The 22456-nt window shown below is 39.0% G+C and overlaps 1 protein-coding gene across 1 annotated transcript in view; it reads right to left on the bottom strand.

Annotated features, from left to right (window-relative positions):
- The window catches only part of LOC148351833 (latent-transforming growth factor beta-binding protein 2-like), a 151868-nt gene that overhangs the window by 20415 nt on the left and 108997 nt on the right, over positions 1 to 22456 (bottom strand). The window contains exons 20-31 of the mRNA XM_088353965.1: positions 20908 to 21027; positions 20610 to 20732; positions 20416 to 20541; positions 17072 to 17197; positions 16770 to 16895; positions 16507 to 16632; positions 14098 to 14223; positions 11758 to 11883; positions 10447 to 10566; positions 10236 to 10361; positions 8644 to 8766; positions 7143 to 7271 (exon numbers count right to left, since the gene is read on the bottom strand). Coding sequence (XP_088210091.1) covers positions 7143 to 7271; positions 8644 to 8766; positions 10236 to 10361; positions 10447 to 10566; positions 11758 to 11883; positions 14098 to 14223; positions 16507 to 16632; positions 16770 to 16895; positions 17072 to 17197; positions 20416 to 20541; positions 20610 to 20732; positions 20908 to 21027 — 1497 coding nt within the window. The remainder of the gene's footprint in view (positions 1 to 7142; positions 7272 to 8643; positions 8767 to 10235; positions 10362 to 10446; positions 10567 to 11757; positions 11884 to 14097; positions 14224 to 16506; positions 16633 to 16769; positions 16896 to 17071; positions 17198 to 20415; positions 20542 to 20609; positions 20733 to 20907; positions 21028 to 22456) is intronic.

The raw sequence follows: 22456 nt of genomic DNA, 5'->3' as shown, positions 1-22456 counted from the left end.
AAGCAAATTGGAAGAAATCATGTGGGGGCAGGAAAGTATGCAACTCCGAGGGGTGAATAAGGTCCAATTGTTTTGTGTCCTTTTAATTGCAGACAATCTATCATTCATGTTGGTATTTGTAATGAAACACTTTTAGGCTCATTCTGCAAACTGTGTTGTGACTAAAAGCTAGGGGTTGGTCCACGATTGTTTAAAAAGAAAATTTTGCCAAGCCAATTGTGGAAAAGGAAAGAAGTAATGCTGCAGTGATGTCAGTCACTATCCATGATAATCCTTTAGTTACAGGATGTCCTTTTAATCAGTGGTTGTCAAAAAGGGATACAAGCAATCCTTAGGATACTTCAAGGGATAGTTGTGGTTTTCGAAAGTATCTAAAAAAAAATCAGCATTGAACCAATTTAGGTTCATTTGTAAAGCTCTTAAATCACAAAAAGTCTCAAAGGGCTGTTGTGCAAAAAGTTTCCTTATAACTGCACTGGAAAATCTTGTCAGATTGGCAGATAATGTCACTAATTTTAAGTAATGTATTTTGAAAATGTTACTGAAAATGTATTTTATTTTACTAGAAAAAAATAATCTTAAAAATCTCTCTCTCTTTAGCCGTACCGCTTATCCTCATTAGGGTCGCGGGGGGGCTGGAGCCCATCCCAGCCATCTTCGGGCAGTGGGCAGGGGACACCCTGAACTGGTTGCCAGCCAATCGCAGGGCACACGGGGACAGACAACTCATTCGCTCATTCACACCTAGGGACAATTTGGACCGGCCAATTCACCTGAAAATGCATGTTTTTGGAATGTGGGAGGAAACCGGAGTGCCCGGAGGAAACCCACGCAAGCACGGGGAGAACATACAAACTCCGCACAGAAAATCTGGAGCTGGATTTGAACCCACGACAGGTTCCCATGACATGAACTGTGCCGCACAAGCGCTAACCACTGCACCGCCGTGCTGCCCTAATCTTAAAAATGAGCAGTGTTATTTTTACTATGTTTTTATCTGATCTTCTATTTTAATATAAAAGTAAAAGAATAGATCAAAATAATAAGATAATAACAAAATTTATCATACATAAACATAATTTTGCTTATTTTAAGAATTATTTTCACTCAATGAGGAACATTGATTTTTTTTAACAAAAATGAAAAAAAAAGTGACATAAAATCAGTATTTCTTTTATCTAACACAGGCATGTCAAACGTACTGCCTTCAACATTTAACGGCAAAAAAACCTGCGACCACTTGGTCACAAGACAACTAACTCCTGAGCTATTGCGGCACCATCAAAGCAAACCAAATGCTCTAGCCAGCTGCTAAAGGGAAGTGTTAAGTTTGTATAGCGTGTTGAGTTGGTTCAGGTGTAAAACAGCATTCACTCAACTATTAAAATACACCAGTTGTGCCAAACATGAAAATCTTGTAAGCCAATTTTTTTTAGAAAAACATGCATACATGCCAACCTTTTGTCATTAAAAAGCAGCCAATTTTTCTTTTCCGTAAAAGGCAATACATCTCTCGACTATAAAAAAACAACAACAACAACAACACGTGTTTATTTGAAACTCGAGTGGCAACCCTTTACCAAAACATAATATCTCATGCCTTGTTGGAGTTGTTTCCTCCTACAAAAAATTAGTCTCGCGATTTTTTTGTTGGCAAGTATAAATGTGTTGTGTTTAGAAACGATACCTTGTCATCCGTGATCAATAAATATTACGTAGGGTAGGTTACTAACATAGGCTAAATGATAGATCATAACACTGAAAAAATAAGCGTAGTTGAAGTGTAGTTGAAGTTTAAATTATTTTACTGATCCTGAGACCAGAATCTTCCTGATTTAACATGTTTTCCCTTAGTTTACTAAAGCATAGAGTAAAAGCAAAAAATATTTTTAAACAGATCGGTTTAGTATACTGTAAATGTTTTTGTTGTTGTTTTAGTTGTACACTGTCAAAGACCTCCAATGAAGCAGTTGTTATACGTTGCTAAAAAAAGACTCTTGTGGGGGACATCCATGAAATATTGGTTAAAAAATACTTAATACTAAATTCAGATTGTTTCCGGTCTATTTGTGACCACACAAAAAAAAACGTAATTAAAACTGAATTTAGGGGGTGAAAGTACATTTTTGAAAGTTACCAATTGCAGATATTTACTCATTGTTTTGACAAGTAGGACCATTTTTAACATTTGTGATAAGATAAAAATTAGATAGAACCACACTCTATTTCTATCGCCATTTTATATTTGTAAGGACACCCTTAGAGCACCATTGTCGAAACATTTCCATGACTAATGGTGGCGGGGTTTTAAAAACGAGAGGTTTTTGCAAACAAAGAATAAAAAATGCAGGCAATAAAACCACAAGAGCGCCCATATTCACGTCACATTTTTATCAATTGTAATAAACCCATTACCGTTCCTGCATGTTTTCACTTTCAGGACATGTGATGCTGATATCGCGAGATTTATTTGCCCCCTGGGATTCATAAGGTAGTTTCTATGGAAAAATAGGCCAAAACCCAATCTGATTTGAGTAGAGTATTTGGCCAGTGTCCCGTTTTCCCGTTTCAGCACAGACAACCGCTTTTGCAGGCTTACTGGTAGGCTTATTCTCACTTGGATGCCTGCACAACAAGAGCTCCCACACGCTAATAAAAGAGACAAGGTCTTTTTGTCCTTTACAGGGAAACTTTGAGTCTGGATTAGACAAAGATGCAGGGGCTACCATCTTCACAATCAAACATACAGCAGATACACAAACAAGTTGATTTGTGACATACAATATAAGTGAAAGCTTGCTCAATTATACACACCCTCTCCCTCTTGTTGTATACATGTCAGAGAGTGGTGTCAAGTGGATCGAGGAATATTTTACCTTTAGCAAGTATAAATTCCAGATTTATTTTACTGAAATGACAGAATGAAAATCAAAGTGTTGTATTTTTTATGTCACTCGCATTGGTTTAAATGCAGGCGACATTCGGGTACAGGGTCATAATTATGGTTTCAGAATGATTAGAATGAATACATGCACAAGAACAGACTATTGTTGGAATATTCCGTTGGAGGGTGGTAGGCAGTCGGGCTTCTATTGGTAACCTTGAACTTGATTAAACCCATACGCAAACCACATTTCAAACAGGACCAAAGAACGACGGTTATTTCACCAATCTCTAATCTTGGCACCACCGCAATAAGCTGTATTTTATTACAGTTTGTGGCCATAAAGACATGGCAACCAGACATACACATAGCACATTTTCTGTGTTCTCACCAGGCTCGGACGTTGACATGGGTTTGACCGCAAACTTTTTCTTATTAAAGACAATGTGTATAGCATGTGGGAATTCACAAGCCTGGTTTTGAATTTGAACGATGATACGTCAGTGGACATATAGCTCCACGGTAAAACGCTCATCATGATGACAGGTTTCCTGAACGACCCCCGAAAAAGCACATTTGCGGCTAACACGAGAAAAAATAGATATCGTAGAGAGCTTACCGAGCAAAGAAAAATATTGTCCTTTTACAAATAAAGTAACGCCCAACAAAGAAACTAAGTTATGTTGTTATCCCTCTCTTGAGTGATTGATGCTGATTATTTTTCCATCCCCTTGAGAAAGTAAGTATTTTGGCGAAATGACAAAGAATGGTGCCTAAAAGACAACAAACTACATCAAAGAGGCATGGACTGGCAAGTTACTGTAGTTCACGGTTCCTCACTGAAATCTGATTTTTTTCACAAACACATGTTCCAGGATGCTGCTCAACCATTTACTTGCAGAATCTGAAAATGTACGCACTGAGCTGCTATATTTACTTTAAAAAATGGTTGGTCTATATGGAGGACTGATCTTGCCTAAATGCATATGTAAATAAATACCTACAAATAAATGAACACAAATAGATCATGTAGTATCTAAATATATATGCCTATAGTGTAATGTATTTATGCATTTTGTTATTTTTTCATTTCAAGAAGTAATTTGTTGCGTATTGGGATGTATGTTTTGTGATTTATTTTGAAATTTATTTTGTCATTTATTTATTTTGTTATTCTTTTGTCATGTATTTTACTGTGTATTTTGTTATGTATTTATTTCGTTTTTTAATTTATTTTCACATTTATCTATTTTGTCGTTTGTTTTGTCGTGTCCGTTGTAATAATATATATATATGTATATATATATATATATATATGTATATATATATATATATATATATATATATATATATATATATATATATATATATATATATATATATGTCACCCTTTTTCCACTCGTCCGTTCCTGATTTCCCCGTTTGTCTCCTGCACCGACCCGTTTTTTGACCCCGCGATCACGTTCTGATCTACGAATTGTTATTCCATCTAACTACGCAACAATCTCCCGCTCGACCCGCATTTGGAACCCGCTCCGAACCCGTGAGCGGCTTGCTTCCCACGTCCAGCGAGCACCGCATCCCTGGCGCTGCCTATCCTCGATATTTCAATTAACTTGTGAGAAACGTTATGCATCTGGGTCCTACTTCTGTTCTGGCCGTGACACATGTATTCTGTCATTTATTGAGTCATTTATTTTATTTTGGTATTTATGTTGTCATTACTTCGCCGTGTGTTTTGTCACGACAAAATGTAATTCAAATGATTGGGCGGGTCGATCTGGCACATTTTCTCACCAATTAGTTTATCAGTGTAGTAGCTGATTTGTTCATCAATGAACCAATAGGTGAAAAGCTCAGGCAATTGGGCTGCCACTTAAATAACAATTTATTGTGACAAAATACACGACAAATATACATAACAAAATAAATAAAGGACAAAATAACTGACAAAATGAATTAAAAAATGAATTATTTGCATTCATGTCAAATAATGGGGTATTGCTGGATTTTTTATATCTTCTAATTTAATTATATGTCTCATAATTTGAGGTATTTATTTATTCATACATATATAGGTCTGTTTTACGGGGAGATTCTGTTCTCATTATTATTTTACATTTATAGTTAGACTGACAAGGTCCCACAATGATGCATGCATGAGCCGCCATTAACGCCAACAACTTCCATCTGCGTTTAGACAGCGCCATTCCATTAGGATGCTCTCAGTGACTGTTTAGATTCATCTAAGGATGAGATAAACGTTTGTCGCTTTTATCTCTAGAAATCATCATAAGCTGCTTTGTTTTGGTTTATTTTACACTGAGAGTAACAAAAATGAATCCTGTGTTGGAGACCGATTAGCGAGCGAGGGAATCCAAAAGCTATGTCCCAAAAAGAATGGTGTGTGTGCCAGTAAACACACAAGAGTCAAAAATCTCGGCATGTCATGGAGATGAGTGTATTGTCGTTGGACAGTTTTGGGAGCCAGATGGAGCAAAAAGGGCCTGCTAAGCTAGCTGTACTGGAACCTGCTTTCACGGGGAGGACGAAGAAGGTATGTGAACATCTAAGCTAACGAAGAAGGTATGAGAACATCTAAGCTAACCAGAAAGGTATGTGAACATCTGAGCTAATGGTCCTTCCCTTCCAATCAAAAGAAAAACAACGATTAGGTTTCAACACATCTTTGTCGAACACACTCCAGACTTGTGCGAGCTACTGGCATCCCTCACGGTTCCTATAAAATGATTTATCTTTTTTTAAGTGCGGTGAAGACGAGAATTGGTTGCAGTTGGAAACAAGCTACTTGTAGTGCATGAATCAGTAGAAGTGCATTTAGTAATAATAGTAGCATTATAGAACCAGGAGTACCTCTAGTACTTGTCGATGTACATGTAACACTTTTTATTGTCATAGTGCATGCATTTTTTATCGTACGAGTAAAAATACTTGTTGCACTTGTAGTACTCAAATTAGTAAGTTTAGTACTCTTAACACAGTACTCAAAGTAGTATATTTATTACCAGTAGTGCATGCATTACTCTTTTTACTAATAAAAGTACTTGTCGTAATAATAGTATTATAGTTGTACTTGTAACACTTGTACTATTTGTCAAGGAGTGCATCATTTATAGTACAAGAAAAACTGCTTGTTGCACTTATATACATAATATATATTATTGTACTCAAATTATTCCGTCTCGTACTTACTGTACTGTACAAGAAGATGCATTATTTGTAGTACCAATTTAAAGTAGTATGTTTAGTATCTTTAAAAGTGCATGGATTACTTATTTTACCAAAAGACGTTCTTGTTTTACGATTTGAACTCATAGTAAAAAGTATAGTACATTTAGTATTGCAGGAAGTATGCAATGTACCTCTAGCACTAGAAGATGTATTTATAATACTTGCAGTATTTGTAGTAGTAATTCCATTACTTAAAATACGAGCAGAAGGACTTGTATCACTTGTAATAGTGTTCTTGTGGTACTAATCGTTTTCGTGTACTGAGAGTTGTGTACTTAGTGTAATAATTAGTGTACTTAACAGTGTTTGTAGTAGTACTTGAAAACTGATAATAGAATTTGTAGTGTATTCAGTAATAGTAGAATGCAAAGTACTTTTAGTCATACTTTTAAAATTCATAGTAGTACTTAAACAGTCATAATAGTATTTGTAGTGCCTATATTATTTCTAGTGCATGTAGTACTAGTGGTGGTATGTGGAGTACGCTTAGTACATATAGCTCAACGTCTAAATGTTTTAGAACTTGTAGTGCTAGCAGAAGTACTTGTAATACTTGTAGATCTTGCAATACTAGCATTAGTATTATGTGACATACGTGTAGAACTTGTAACACGTCTTAGTATTCGTAGTACTCAAAGTAGTGTATGCATTCATTTTTATACAAGCAGAAGTACTTGTAAACACTTAAAGAACCAGTGATCATACTAGATAGATAGTACTAATACTCTACTCGTAATATTTATAAGATGTGTGGTACTTATACTGCTAGCAGTAAAATATGAAGCTATTGTAGTTGCAACTCGTGACCCAACCAAGGTAGTTTTAAAACTCTACCTTACAACCTTTCAGAAGTTTCAACGATACACCAAAGCAAAGGGAAACTCCCAAGCTATAGCCTCTCCCTAGTTTAGTGCTGGAGTCCAAAATTATTCGAATCAGCCTGGTCTTTTTCATACGTGGTAAATTGTGCCTTGGATTCCCTCAACTCTGTGGTTGGACCACTCACCACAGTCTTTGGCGTGCTCTCCCTCAAGGCCAGGCTGGCAACCCATGAAACAGCGATACGACCCGATAGTGTTTTCACAGCGCCAGGTCCCACACACCGAGCTCCCGAACTCCTTACACTCGTTCTGGTCTGGGGACGAGCAAAGATGGGGACCTTTTGGTTAGAAAACAGGCGTGATCGGGGAGGCAAAAACTCAACCACAAACAAACACCCGGCTTGTACTGCAGTGGCTTTGCAGCTGGAGTCGTCCAGGAAGCCTGCGGTGAAGCTGTCCTCGGCGAGCGCGGCAGGCGAGGGGGAATGGCCAAAGACAATATTATCACAGCAACCAAAGAACTTGCGAAAGGAGCTAAAGGGAGACGTTCCGTGGGGAGAAAGGGCTCCAGCTCACAATGGGGTCATTCACGCTTCCCCTCTGGGAAAAGACACTTGCAGGCCTTCAGCCACGTCATTTAGAAACCGCTCGGTTCTCAAAACCGCAGAATGGTTTGGATACTTTATGCTGGCTATTAAAAATTAGTCATGGTCAACTGTAATGTTGAGTTAAAGCTTGATTTTGAATGTAAAGCCAAGATCAGATATCTGACGTTGGCATATGCTGTTGAGAATAAGAAATGTCAAAAAAAGTGAAGAAAGTTGAGCTTGTTTTCATCTGTAAATGATTATACTCTTTTGGGATGATATACAAGAGTGATTTTATGGAGGTTTGGGTTGACATAATCAAAACTATTTGTTTTTAATTTTTGGGCAATAGACCATCTATGTAGTAAAATAATCGCATTGACAATCATACAGTGTTCCATTGCCATTTTGTGGTTTGACTTTTCCCATTAGTTACTGTATTTTCTGCAATGTAAGGTGCATTGGACTATAGGGCGGACGCCCCATAACTGGTCTTTTGACAAATGTTTTTCATACAAAAGGCGCAATTGACTATACGCAAATAAGTTAAAAGTACAGTAAGAGCTACAGTATCAATTTGTGTCTATCCTCGGCAAAAATTTGTATTTGGCCCTTCACTTATTTAACTTTGATACCCCTTATATCTATATGGTTCGTACTTGGTGGAAATCCACTTAATGCTGGTGGATATCAAAAATATTTCCTTCAAAAATCGTGTGAATACTGTACTCTTTTGGGATGATATACAAGGTTCAATTCATGGAGGTTTACATGACCAAAATATGTATTTTTTAAAACATCTGGGCAAAAATTTTCTGATAAGATAAATCAATCGGTACCATTGAAGACTATTTAAAACTTTTATTATTGGACTGGCAGTGAATGATTCATACTGATTTCGAACACTGGCCGGTCCAAAATGTCCCTAGTTGTGAATGACAGGCTGGCAACCAGTTCAGGCTGTCCCCTGCCCACTACCCGAAGATAGCTGGGATGGGGTCCAGCACCCCCGCGACCCTACTTAGGATAACCAGTGCAGATAATGGATGGATGGATGCATTTCTGACACTGCTTGTCTGAGTATAGCCTCTACTATTACCTTCGCAGTCAGCTGTGTCCTCGCTGTACTTGAAACCAGCTTCGCATAAGCACATGAAGCTGCCTTCAGTATTGAGACATTGGCCCCGGGTGCACACGTTCTCCTTACTGCATTCGTCCAAATCTATAAGGAAAAAATAAATATACAAATAGATTTTTGGGGAGGAATCTAAAAAGAACCCCCGGGCAGTGTTTCCCACAGAAAACTTGGTAAACCTGGTAGCCACGGACTGCAAAATTATAATTTAATTTTGTTTCTCAGTAGGAATGTATTAAACTATTATGGACATCCGTAAAATATTTCCACTGTAAACTATATGTTTTGGCTCATTGAACCTTGGAAAACACAAAACCCTGACTGCCTTGGGATGATGGCAAAAAAATAAAATAATAAAGCTGCAGATTAGGTTTTGTCTGTGACAACACTGTTGCAAAAACAAAGCAAAAACAAATATGAGTCTACTTCTTACTAATATAATAATCTGTGGCTTTAATTTGTGGTGGAAGCAGAGTAAAGTAACTAATGGTGGCTGCCAAGCTTACATAGGAGAACATTCAAAGGGAAAGGACTAAGCCTAAGCAAATTCATCTTTCATATTACAGCAGGGTTGTGCTAGCAAAAGCCTGGTCCATAGGACAAACCCATCCCTACGGCGTCATCGTTTACTGTATTGGAAAAACACAACCGGAGCAACACGGTTTCGATACTAACATTCCGCTCAAATCCGTTGAAATGATTTTGACTGCAAATTTGCTGGAAAAGAGAAGATGATTTCCACCGGCCTTGCGTGCGGATGGAATATTTAAACTGAGGAGAGTGATGGTGAGGTTATGGGCAATTGAAACACAATTGGGACTGGTTCAACAGTCTGAAATCTCAGACTTGACCAGAGATGCATCATCGTTGAAGACCATCATATTGCACAGGGGATGGCAAACAATACCATGTCTCATCTCTCATCTCATTAGCCGTACCGCTTATCCTCATTAGGGTCGCGGGGGGGCTGGAGCCCATCCCAGCCATCTCCGGGCAGTGGGCAGGGGACACCCTGAAATGGTTGCCAGCCAATCGCAGGGCACACAGGGACAGACAACTCATTCGCTCATTCACACCTAGGGACAATTTGGACTGGCCAATTCACCTGAAATGTATGTTTTTGGAACGTAGGAAGAAACCGGAGTGCCCGGAGGAAACCCACGCAAGCACGGGGAGAACATACAAACTCCGCACAGGAAGTCTGGAGCTGTATTTGAACCCACGACATGAACTGTGTCGCACAAGCGCTAACCACTGCGCCGCCGTGCTGCTACAATACCATGTATATATGTATATAATATATTATCAAACATATCTTATATATGTTTCATTATTGATTAGGTCTTGCACTAAATCTATTGCAAGTAATCAATGAAGATTCTGACTGAAACATCATACAATGATACGGCATTTTTGCTTATAATGCATACTGTAACACACTCTCTCTCTCTCTCTCTCTGTAAGTATGGTAGTGCTTGTGGTCTCAATCAAATTTGAGATTTTGTGTGCAAAACAACATTCCTGACCACAATTGTGTTTGCAGTGTGTTACTATGCCTTGGCAGCCGGTCCGCCCATCGAGGGTGTTGTATCCCTCCGGACAGACACACACATAGGAGCCTTCAGTATTTCGACACTGTCCTTCTCCGCAAATTCCCGGGACGGTCAAACACTCGTTGACATCTGTGGCATGACACGTAAAAATAAAGTTAACTCACAGGATCCAAGTGAGTCAAAGCAGTTTTTTGTGCTTTTACGATGCGTGTACCTCCGCAGGAGGTCCCATCGATCAGCTCGAAGCCATCAGGGCATGCCAAGCTGTGGGATCCGACAGCATTGGTGCAGCGACCTCCCACACACAAGCTCGCATCCCCACATTCAGTCCCGTCTGTGTGGGAACACATGCATGCGTGGCGATTATTTGATGATGATTTCAGTCTCACCACTTATTTTTTTCCAAAGGTTTTGTCATCTGAAATAAGAGTTTCTGGTACGGTTGAACCTTCACAGGGTGGCTATTGATATAATTGCTGCTTTTGGAAAAGACTGCAGATCAAGTTTTACATTAGTATATATATCGTTGTCATTACAGAATCATAAGGTTCGCCCTCATCTGTCATTTATTCAGGCATGGTCCTCGTTGAGGTCGGAAGTTAGTAGTAACAGCCGGCCAGATGCAGCCAGGACCGAATGTCGAAGAGAGAAACTCAAAACTATGAGTCTACTTTAACCTCCTAAGATTCAAACATGGAACCTCAAAAGTGTGTCAAATGTTTTAAATACTTGTATTTAGCGCTGCCCCTTTCTTGCATTATTCACATGATTTCTCATGGAATCGTATTATGAGATTTGCAGACATTTTTAGGCGTATAAAGAATTTTTATATAAAGATGCCAAAAATCTATGAAGTTAGCTAGTCAGGAAGGTAGAATTAGAAGTGAAACAACTTTATTATTTAACAAAAAAATATATATATATTTTCAAATGAGCAAAATTAACAGATATTTTTTTTTAAAATAAAATACTGTAGAATGATAATAAAATAACGAAACAAAATGTTTTTATTCATCTATACATCCATTCATCCATCCATATTGATTAGTTGTTAATAAAATTTTGGATAACAATATTCATCTTCTTAATAGTAAATTCTAGGCATGCATAAAACATATTTTGGTCCAATCAAAATAAAACAGTAAAGTAAAAATTTGGTAAATTTCACAGTAAAAATACACATTTATTTTGTTTATTCACATGCATGTATTCTTTTGTGTGAATTATAAAGCTGACAATATCGGATTGTTGTATTTTTAAAAATGAAGGTTTTACATTTTGCAGGAACACAGTGTTCATTTTGGTCCTGATGGTTTCCTAAATCTGATTAAAAAGGTTTAAGAACAATTTATCATGTGCTTGAGGTGGCAAATTCTCCATCTGTTTTGACTTGGGTTTCACTAAATAATTTTCTTTATTTTTCTTGATGCGCCTCTACTTGACCACCTCCTATATAAGTCACAACTGATACTGCCATATTAAACACAACCTGGTTTATGTAGAGTGACGAAAACCGATCGCCTACCTTCACACGAAGGGCCACCGGGTGCCGGGGTAAAGCCGCGGTCAAAGATCACGCATGAGTAGGAGCCCTCTGTGTTGGTGCAAACGCCCGTGGGACACAAACCCGGGTTCTGACATTCGTCGATATCTGAGAGACAACGGAAGAAAAGTTTAAGACATCATCCTTGCCAAAGAATTCACATTTTGGAAATGCTATATCTTCGCTGTCTGCTAATATTATTAACGACACAATGAGCTGAGAGCAATAGGTTGAAAGCATTCGGCGCAGAAAGCAAATCTCTTAATTTGATCGCACTGTCAGTTTTATTAAATAGGACAGAAAGATAAGTACGCAAGAAGATCATCGGCAGCAAAACAGCACGCTATTGCAGGTGGTGTGTAATTTCTTAATAAACAAACAGTGACTGGGATGGCTGTTATGCGATCAGGAAAAATTCCACAGACTAGCACAGATTATATTCTTAAGGAGGGGGGAGAGCGTGGGCCACCATTGAGTAATTGCTCAGTTTTGCCTTTGGGTGAACGGAGGGAGTTCCACATAGCGAGCTTACCGAGGAAGGATGCACAGCGGTTGACTTAATTTCAAATTAAAGCCTTAATATTTTCCATCAAATCATTGAAATCCTATAAGAGGCCGACTTGGAGCCGGGGCTGTTTTGGGAAACTTTTTCCCAGCACTGAGACACATATCGGCAGTGGGACAATCCTCTCGGGCTAAATCTCTACTTCCATTACAAAATATGAATGACCAAAATTACGTTCAAAATCATCCAGTTTTATCATTCTTAAAAAGCCAAGGCTTGTAGTAGCCGAAGCTGACAATATAATTGCATTAATCTCCTAAGCCGAATATGATCTATTTAACCCTAGTGGAAAATTGCTGTGTAATTGTATTTTACGAGGTAAAAGTCCCGTTTGACACATCGAGTGTCATTGATCGCTGTTTACATGTCGAGTCTATTTGAATAACATTGTTCTTAAACCGCTGGACGGCAGAAAATAATTTTGCACTGTCTAGAAAAGTGGTGTCAAACTCAGTTTGGCTCTGGGGCCGGATTCAAACTAAAAGGTTCTTAGCACAACACACGTATTCACATGTTTGGCACTGAATGTGTAAACTGGTTTATTTTTACAATTGAAAATGCAGTTTTACACCTGAACCAACTCACCACGCTATACAAACTCGACACTGCCCTTTAGCGGCAGGAAAGAACAAACACACACACACACAGCTTTTGATAGAAATGACCTAGAGACTCGATTATTTTTTCATTTTTGAAATACTCTGAAATGTATGGCAGGCCAGATTAAATCATCCAACAGGCCGGATCTGCACCGCATGTTTGACATGGCTGGTCAAACATACAACATTAAGAGTTACCAAGTGTCATTTTCATCAAATATAAATTGTAATATTTTCCACCTGACATATTTAACTGACTAACTGCCATTGGTGGGTTATACTGAATTCCCTCGATTTTGCAGTTGTTCCGATTTTATCGCTACAGAACAAAACCGTTCGCTTATTGGTTTGAATGTTAAGGCGCTTGTTAAGAGTGATGCAGTAATTTTGAACAATATGTATTAATCACAGAAATCCATTGATAGAAAATCTGCAATGCACCGCAGACGTGAAAATTGAACAGTAAAATGGCAAGCGAATACTATACACGTCAGTAAAGTCAGGGGAGGCAGGTGAGGCCCAGTCTCACTTGTCATCATGGAAAAATACAATTGAAAATAAATCAAAAGGATATATTTATTCAGTGTTAAAGTTATTTCCTATTTCACTTTAAACTTTTTATTTTATTTTTCAAAATCGATATAATTTCACATTATATTGTGAATTTTATTAAGTTTATCATGTTTCTAACGTATTACTGTGCTGAGCATCTGCCGATGCAAAGTGAGGCACACAATTCTCTTGCCTCATGGCAGAGGGTGATAGTGAGACTAAGGATTCTGATTTGGTGCACTTCTCAGTCCCACTAGTGATAGAATTAGCAAGCTCATATGAAATCAAGCATCCAGTATTTTTTTTTAGTTTGCATTGAGTTTCGTATGTAATGGAAGATTGCCTGTCTATTGATGCTGGCAAAAAGAGGCAGGGCTACACTTAAATTGTAAGTTAAGGTAAGACAAAAAACATTTTCTATGTTACAGTTTTATATATCACTCTCTTCCTCTGCCAATCTAATGATGAATAAGATGTAGGTTCACTTATTTGTAAATCTGACTGCTTCACCAGACACGAACCTCACCACACATCACTGGTGTAAATAATCCCTATGATGACAGCATAATTGAGTCAAGGCATATGATAGCATACAGCTTGGTTTACCCTCGCAACCGTAGCCGTCCACAGACAGCTGCAGCCCTGATCCGCAGCTTCTGCAGGTGTACGATCCCAGGGTGTTTGAGCACAGCTGGTTGGGGCACGCATTTGTTGCCAGGCATTCGTCCACATCTGGATACAAATACACAGATGGACACATCATAACCCAGATTTCCATCTCTGGCTTTAACAAAATCATCCTGCCTGTTTGAATCAGCTAAATTAAAAGTCAGGCAAGGTAGGAAATGTCAACACGTGCATCTTTCCGGTTAAGTTACTCGATGTAATGTGCAATTCTGAAACAGATGCGTACTTGTTTGGAGCAAAAGTTAAACTATGAGAGGTGGAGGGAGCTATACCGTCTGAGAGATTCAACATCTGTCATCGGTAAACCAGATAGAACACTGGAAAACGTCCAGTTGTTTATTGTTACCACAGTTGTTTTATTTACTGATTACGGTCTTTTAAATTAGCTTGATTGATTACTTGGTTTTAAAAATAAGTCATACTGTAAGTTAGAGGTGGGGCAATATGCTTTTGTCACAATTCGATTGTATCACGATACTACTTTGATGATTGCGATTATTTTTCTTTTTTTTTAAAAACAAGCAACTTAAATAATACACTTCTGGGGCAATAAAACCTGTATGATGTTCAAATAATGCACATCAGTCTGTGTCAGTCAGTCTGGAAGCTGACATTTATTTCAACTCAGACAACACATAACATGGACACTGAGCAACAGTTTTACAGGCACAATATGTCATTAATTGAAATGATTGTTTGGGTTTGTTAATGTTGATAACGGGGTGAAGTCGCAAAAGATGCCCGGTCATGTTTGTCGTGTTACCACGGTGGTATTCACGTCTGCCATAAAGTTTGCAGACAGTTTTGGTCATGTCTAGCTCCGTCTTCCCGGGAACTGTCTAAAAACCAAAATGTGTCTATACTTTGGATTTAAAATGTACTGGTCTATGTTCTCGTTGCTCACTTTATTGCTCCATTTTCCACTTGCATTTGCTTTCCCGCATTTTTACATTACAAAAATCGATTCTGGGAAGAAACGGCGATTTTAAAAATCACCAAAAATGAAATCATGATAGACTGTATACATGAATCTATTTTTGTCCCACCCTTACATAAGGTTAATATTTTAATTGCATTTGTTTTGAAGAACATCACCCCAACAAAAGTATAACAAATGCCATTATGATTGCTTTCTTCAAGAAAAAAATAAAAAATAAATAAATAATATATATATATATATATATATATATATATATATATTCATATAAAAAATACATATTTTGGACTTACTGTAACATAAATATTATTATATATAAATTATATATAAATAACATTGAAATAAAATAAAAACTGTAATAAAAAAAATTAAATAATGCATATTAAAAGAAGCCCTGCGATTGGCTGGCAACCAGTTCAGGGTGTCCCCTGTCCACTGCCCGATGACTGCTGGGATAGGCTCCAGCACCCCCGCGACCCTACTGAGGATAAGCGGTGCAGCTAATGAGATGAGATGAGATATTAAAAGAAAGATTTAAAAAAAAAAAACATAAAATAACAACAGATTTGACTAGGTTCCCTGGGAAAATTCAGCTACTAGACTTCAAATACTTAAACAAATATAAATAATAAAATCTTTGTAAATAAAATGTAATGTCAAAAAATATACCATTACCAGTGTTAACGTCTTAATCAATAAACTATGAACCTATTTTAAAGATACTTTAACAGCTTAAAAATTTAATAATTGCCCTAATCCTTTGTTTAAGGGCTCTGCCGGCCCCCAAGGATAATGGATGGTGTCCGCTTGGGTACAGTTAATATTAAGCGGAAAGAACGTGAAAAAAAAGAGACTCCTCACATGACACAACTTTGCTCTTTCGGCCCTATCTCTCAGCAATAATCAACTAAGGACAAGACTGTTCATTTCATTTCACATGGGCCAGACGGCACGACAAAAGAAGCTTTTGACGGTCCTTGGTCACAGAAATATGGGATCGGAGATAATAGATTTTGGCCAGAACATCGCAGTTCATTTCAGGTAGCCCACAATGCATTGCTTCAGCTCCCTAAACCGAAACAAATGCCTTCTGCCGGCTCCTGTTCTCAGCAATAGTCGAACCGGGGATGAGGGATGGGGGCACGCAGCAAAATATGATCGTGATAATCGATAATATTTTTCAACCCGCACTAAGGCCACAAAGTACAAATCGAAAAGTAGTGAAGGCTTAGAGTATAATGAAAAAAAAAAGTTAATTATTAGTTATTTAAACTGAAGCTCAATTCCAGTTGGTACCTTTTACTTGCAACATTGGCCTGGACTCATAAATTTCCACTTGAGTGCATGGATATAAACGACATGAAACGAGCCAGTGCACTAAAATTTCTCACCCTCGCATTGCTGTCTATCCTCAGAAACTCTGTACCCAGGCTGACAGTTGACGCAAGTAAAAGAACCTTCCGTGTTTGTGCACGCCCCGCGGGGGCACATAGTGGGCTGCGCACACTCGTCAATGTCTGGCACAGAAAAGCACAGAATACAAGACATTGGAAAAAAGGGGGATTTTTTTACGCCAACAAAACAGTTAATTCACTGTGACAGGTTTTTAAAAGACTTAACAAGACGAAGCTATGCATAAATACAAAGCTACTACCTTCGCAGAGCTCTCCGTCGTACGACACTTTATAGCCAGTGGGGCAATTCTCGCACGTGTACGAGCCTTCCGAGTTGAGACAGATGCCATTGACGCAGGTAGACAGCGACTGGCACTCGTCAATATCTGGGTGGATTGGGACACAGCAGACGTGTTTGGACTTCACTCGGATATAAGAAAGGAATTTTCAAGTTGAATGGAATGGATTTAAAAAGTTTGTTTTGTCAAAGTGCCCGGTATGTGTCGAAGGGTAAAGAATAAATGGTTTTTCCCTGGGGAAAGGAAGCGGAGATTGCAGTTACCTTCACATCGCCGCCGATCTGGAGACAATCTGTAGCCCGCTTTACACCTAGTGCAAGTGTACGAGCCGACTGTATTGGCGCACACGCCACCGACACACCAGTCCACCTGGGAACACTCGTCCACATCTGCAGAAGCAAAAATGTCATATTAACACTGGCATTTTTTAGAAACAAACGATTATTATTTGGTTAATTCATAAATTAAATAAACGTAATGGTTTTTTTTCTACAATTTGATTTAGTGTTGAAATATGTCACTCACTATTTTAAGTAATGGTTGTACAATTTCTTCATTTATAACTTAATTTATATAGTTGCAATAATGTAACATTAGTTCTGTTGTAATTTGTAGCCAGAATTGGCCTTAACTGTCTTTGTTAGGACTATCACCTTACTTCACTGAGTAGGATACACAATGAGAGACACAAAAACATTCGTCCCTGTTTAAAATGTAATTGATTGCCTTAGGACACAGGTGTCAAACAGGCGGCCCGCGGGCCAGATCAGGCCCGCTAAGGGATTGAATCCGGCCCGCAAGACAACACACAGACAAGCGCAAGAGAAAAACAAGCTGCAGGTTGAAATATGTCAACTTGATGTTGCCAAAGCCAGGTGCCTCTCACAAAGACACTGTACTTGTATTTCTTTCTTTCTCTCTCTCTCTCTCTCTCTCTCTCTCTCTCTCTCTCTCTCTCTCTCTCTCTCTCTCTCTCTCTCTCTCTCTCTCTCTCTCTCTCTCTCTCTCTCTCTCTCTCTCTCTCTCTCTCTCTCTCTCTCTCTCTCTCTCTCTCTCTCTCTCTCTCTCTCTTTTCCACTCCTTTTCTCCCACTCTGTCTCTGTCTCTTTCACTCTCTGTGTCTCTCTTTTTCTCTTCCATTGTTGCTGTTTGTCTCTTTCTCTCTCTGTGTCTTTTAGCGTCTTTTGCTCTAACTTCCTTTTTCCTCTTTTCTCTTTCTCTCTTCATACCCTTTGCGCTTTCTTCTCTCTTTTCTATACTTCTGTCTTTCTATTTCTCGTTGGATTTCTTTCTTCCTCTCCCTTTCTTTTCCCCCTCTCTCACGACTTTTTATTTTTTGTTTCTCACACTCTCCCTCTCTCTCTTTTTCTTTCTTTGTCCCGCCCTCTCTCCTTTTCACAACCCTCTTTTCTCTTATTTCTTTATCTCTATTTTTCTTTCTCTTTAATCTACTAGTCCGGCCCCCGACAGAATGTTTGTTCTATTGTGTGGCCCCCGAGTTAAAATGAGTTTGACACCCCTGCCTTAGGAGAACGTTGAGCCGTTTGAACAAGATTTCCCTAAGGATGATAAGCTATTGTCAGTCCAACCGAGCTCTATTCAGGGATCAGAATGGAGATTTTCATTTTCAGCTGAAATAGCCAGCGTCCAGGAATTAACCAGGGCTTTTTTTAGAAGATTAAAATAATTTGCCCACATAACTGATTTTTTTGTAAATACTGCAAGATAAGTTCAAATGCAGTTCAGTCCCTGCAGCTTGTGCGACAATGCGGCCAATTTTTCTAACGGCCGCCAGGGTGCGCCAGAGCAATAAAGGAAAGAGTGAGACAGTCGGATTTTGAATTTGTTTGCTACGCAAGAGAAAAAGTGAAAAAGTCGGAATGCCTTTGGGGTTCAAAAACAGCGGAAATCCGCGGAAAATTCTGATCCCTGTCTATTCAACCGTGCAACCCCTTTGATGATTAATGGTTAACTTGGTATGAGATTTAAAATCAACTTAATGGACGACCCTTTAGGTAAAACAATGATGCTAAACCATCTCAGCATTTCCTAATTGCTACAGTCATTAACAGTAGCTAAGATATATTCTGAAAATAAGACTGCTCTTCTTTTTCTGCCTTTATTTTGAAAACCTGCCTTCTCTGTCTTCAGCATCAAACAATGTAACCCTTTTGGTGTCACCATTACCCATTGCCCTCACCTGTGCTTGCTCGTTTGGCGCCAGCTGTTGCTCGTTGCCTGATTGGTTCCCCTCCTATTTAAACTCAGTACCCTATTCACTCCTTGTCAGTCCGTCAGCTAACCTCCGCAAACGCAAGGGAAGCACTATTTGACTCTGGCTCCCGTCTGTCCCCTCTTCACCTGTATCCTGTTCGTCTGTCCCTGACTTCCCGATCGTCTCCGGCTACTTGACCCGTTTTTGCCCACTGACCACCCTCTGATCTCCCGCTCCTGCTACTTCACCCGTTTTTGCCCATCGACCACGCTCTGATCTCCCACTCCTGCTACTTGACCCGTTTTTGCGCATCGACCACGCTCCGATCTCCCGCCCCGGCTACTTGACCCTTTTTTGCACATCGACCACGCTCCGATCGCCCGTCCCGGCAACTCCACTCGTTCCCGCATTCAGACCAGGCTCCGATCCCGTGAGCTCCCAACTCCTGCCCAGCGAGGACCGGATCACTATTGTTTGTTTCGCCGCACCTGAATTCCTTGATTCTCCAATAAAGCTTTGTGTGAAACGTTACGCGTTCGGGTCTACCATCTGTTCTGGTTCTGACATTTGGACTATAAATTGTCAGATAGTTTGCAAAAATTGGAATCATTCTCCAAAGGAAAATAACATTGCTGGAAACACCTACTTCTAAAATAGCTTTGGATAAGATACAAAAAAGGGCTCTTTTGTTAAACCATTAACTTTAGGCATAGGCACCTACACATACCAGGTATAGTATCGACACAATGTAACAGCTTTATTTCAAACGATGGCTAATATGAGTTCTCAAAAATAGAAAAAAATCCACATGTATCAATTCCCTGCAATTTTGAGGAAAATGATTGTGTTGAAATAAAAAATTAAATAAAAAAAGGAATATAATTCAATTTTTATTTTTTGCGGCGGGAAGATTTATACCTTCCGCGTATAATTATCGATGACCAATTGGTCATTTTGAATTAAAAAAAATGTATTGACCCTCCCTGTTGAAAATTCCATTTTAACAATTCATATGCATAAATATTATAATTAATAAAGATTAACAAAAAAAAAAAAATCATGACTGACCAATATTACATATATTTCTGAAAAATAAAGTCAAATTACCAAACTGAATGTCCTCTTTTCATCAGAATTTAGTTTTTATCTGTTCAACAAAGTAATAAAATACAATCTTCTATTATCGTAGACACACACAAAAATGGCCAATATTTCCTGTTGGCAATGAGAATGGAATAATGTTTCCAAAAATGTTTTATAGCAAAGGGATGTGAACAATTCATTGACCATAAAAAATGTTAAAAACAAATTTATTGTCAATTTATCAATTATTATTAGCATCTTCACATAGCATTCCCTCACTAAATTCAAAATTATGAAAAGAAATCCTACCTTGACATCTTAGCCCATCCGCAGAAGGTTCAAAGCCAGGATTACAACTTTGGCATGTGAAGGAACCAGGTGTGTTGAGGCAAATTCCGTCAGGACACTTTTTAGGGAACGCACACTCGTTGATATCTGAAGGGGAAAACGTGAACATTTGAAGTGGGGATACAGGAAAAAAACATGTTTTGTGCACATCGTACCTTCACATGCTTTCCCATCTGAGCTGACTTGGTAACCTTGGTTACAAGTGCATCTGTGGGTACCCTCCATGTTGACGCAGCGCCCGTGAAGGCAGATCCCCGGAAGCAGACACTCATTCACATCTGGAAAGAAGAAAGAGCGGAACATTGAATTAAGTTCTAAGAAATACACACACCAAAAAGCATGCGGACTGACTCTTTGAAAGCTTTGCCAAGGAGCTTCTGCAGTAGCACGTGCGCTAACTATTTACACAGCTGTTACTTTTGTCACGGACCTCTCAGGCCATTAAGGACTTACCTTGGCATACGTTGTCCAGAGTGAGTTTGTACCCTTGAAAACAATTGCACCTATAGGAGCCCTCGCTGTTGACACACCTTCCGCGGCCGCATATGTTTTGGTTCAGGCACTCGTTCAAATCTGCAGGTCATGAGAGGACAATGCAATTGTTTTATTGTTACGTTATTTTTTCTCCTTAGGTTTCAAATGTAGGCCTCGGGTGTTTTTGAAACGATAAAAGTTGTTTGCCAAATCGTCTTTATAAATAGCAACTGCGGTTGTTTTACTGTGTTAGTAGGAAAAACAATTAGGGAAAGCCTCATGAGGGTGTAAAATAAGCATTCTTTAAATCAGTGTTTGAGACCTTGTGTAGTGTGTCGTAAATTCCCCAATTTTATCTTTGTAAAAAAAACATGCCATTTTCGGTATCTTTGCTTTTTTAATGAATGTAACATTCATCCACATCAGTAGGTGGCAGCACATAATTATTTTTATTTACTACTGTGATAATCTGCTCATGAGGTACCACCGTATATTTAACTTGTGTATTATATAGAGCAGGCGTCAGAAACCTTTTTCACCCAAAGAGCCATGGTAGCAAAATATATAGATCTTTTGGGGGGGAAGGGAGAGTTGGCCATATCATTTATTTCAAGACAAATTTCAGCAAAACCGCCAACATCTAATTTTTCATGGCATTTTATTTCACTGTGTGACGTAAGATCCATCTATCCATTATCTGCACCGCTTATCCTCAGCAGGGTCGCGGGGGTGCTGGAGCCCATCCCAGCAGTCTTCGGGCAGTGGGCAGGGCACACCGTGAACTGGTTGCCAGCCAATCGTAGGGCACACAGGGACAGACTATTCGCTCGCTCATTCACACCTAAGGACAATTCGGACCGGCCGATTAACCTAACATGCATGTTTTTGGAATGTGGGAGGAAACCGGAGTGCTCGGAGGAAACCAACGCAAGCACGGGGAGAACATGCAAACTCCACACAGGAGGTTCGAGCTCATGACCTCAGAAATGTGCCGCACACACGCTAACCATTGCGCCTCCGTGCTGCCCGTGACGTTAGTTGATTTGATATATTTTATGAAAAAAGAATAATGCCATGTCAACAAATATACCACTTTAAACTTGTCTCCCGCCCGCAAGACCGTTGAGGCTAAGTTTGACCTTAATTTTTTCATGAATAATGGTTTCAAAACAAGGTGCAAGCAGAGGTCTTTTATAAAAATGTCCCTAAATACTGCAAACGAGGATACTGACGTATTTACCTTCAGTGCTAACTGCACTGGACAAACAAAGGTGCGCTGCGTGCATGTCTCTGCCAACCCCTACCGCTCCACCCAAAAAATTGCTCTATGTGCTTGGCTGGCATTTCTGGCTGATTACAGTTTTTCTGTGGGTTTTTTAATCATCAAGTGTCAACAGTGAACCTAAATGGTTTAATGAGCTTACATATAAAGGATTCCTTAGCGACGTGCAGCTAAAACGAGACCTGTTGTTGTGAATCCTCGACTGCAAACTGTAGTGGGGAGTATGCTCTTCATTTACTGGACCGA

The sequence above is a fragment of the Urocampus carinirostris genome, chromosome 15 (assembly GCF_059441175.1).
Source record: "Urocampus carinirostris isolate Australia breed hairy pipefish chromosome 15, RoL_Ucar_1.0, whole genome shotgun sequence".
Classification (NCBI taxonomy): Eukaryota; Metazoa; Chordata; class Actinopteri; order Syngnathiformes; family Syngnathidae; genus Urocampus; species Urocampus carinirostris.
The sequence above is the reverse complement of the archived record's forward strand: the minus strand, read 5'-3'. Positions and strand labels throughout refer to the sequence as shown.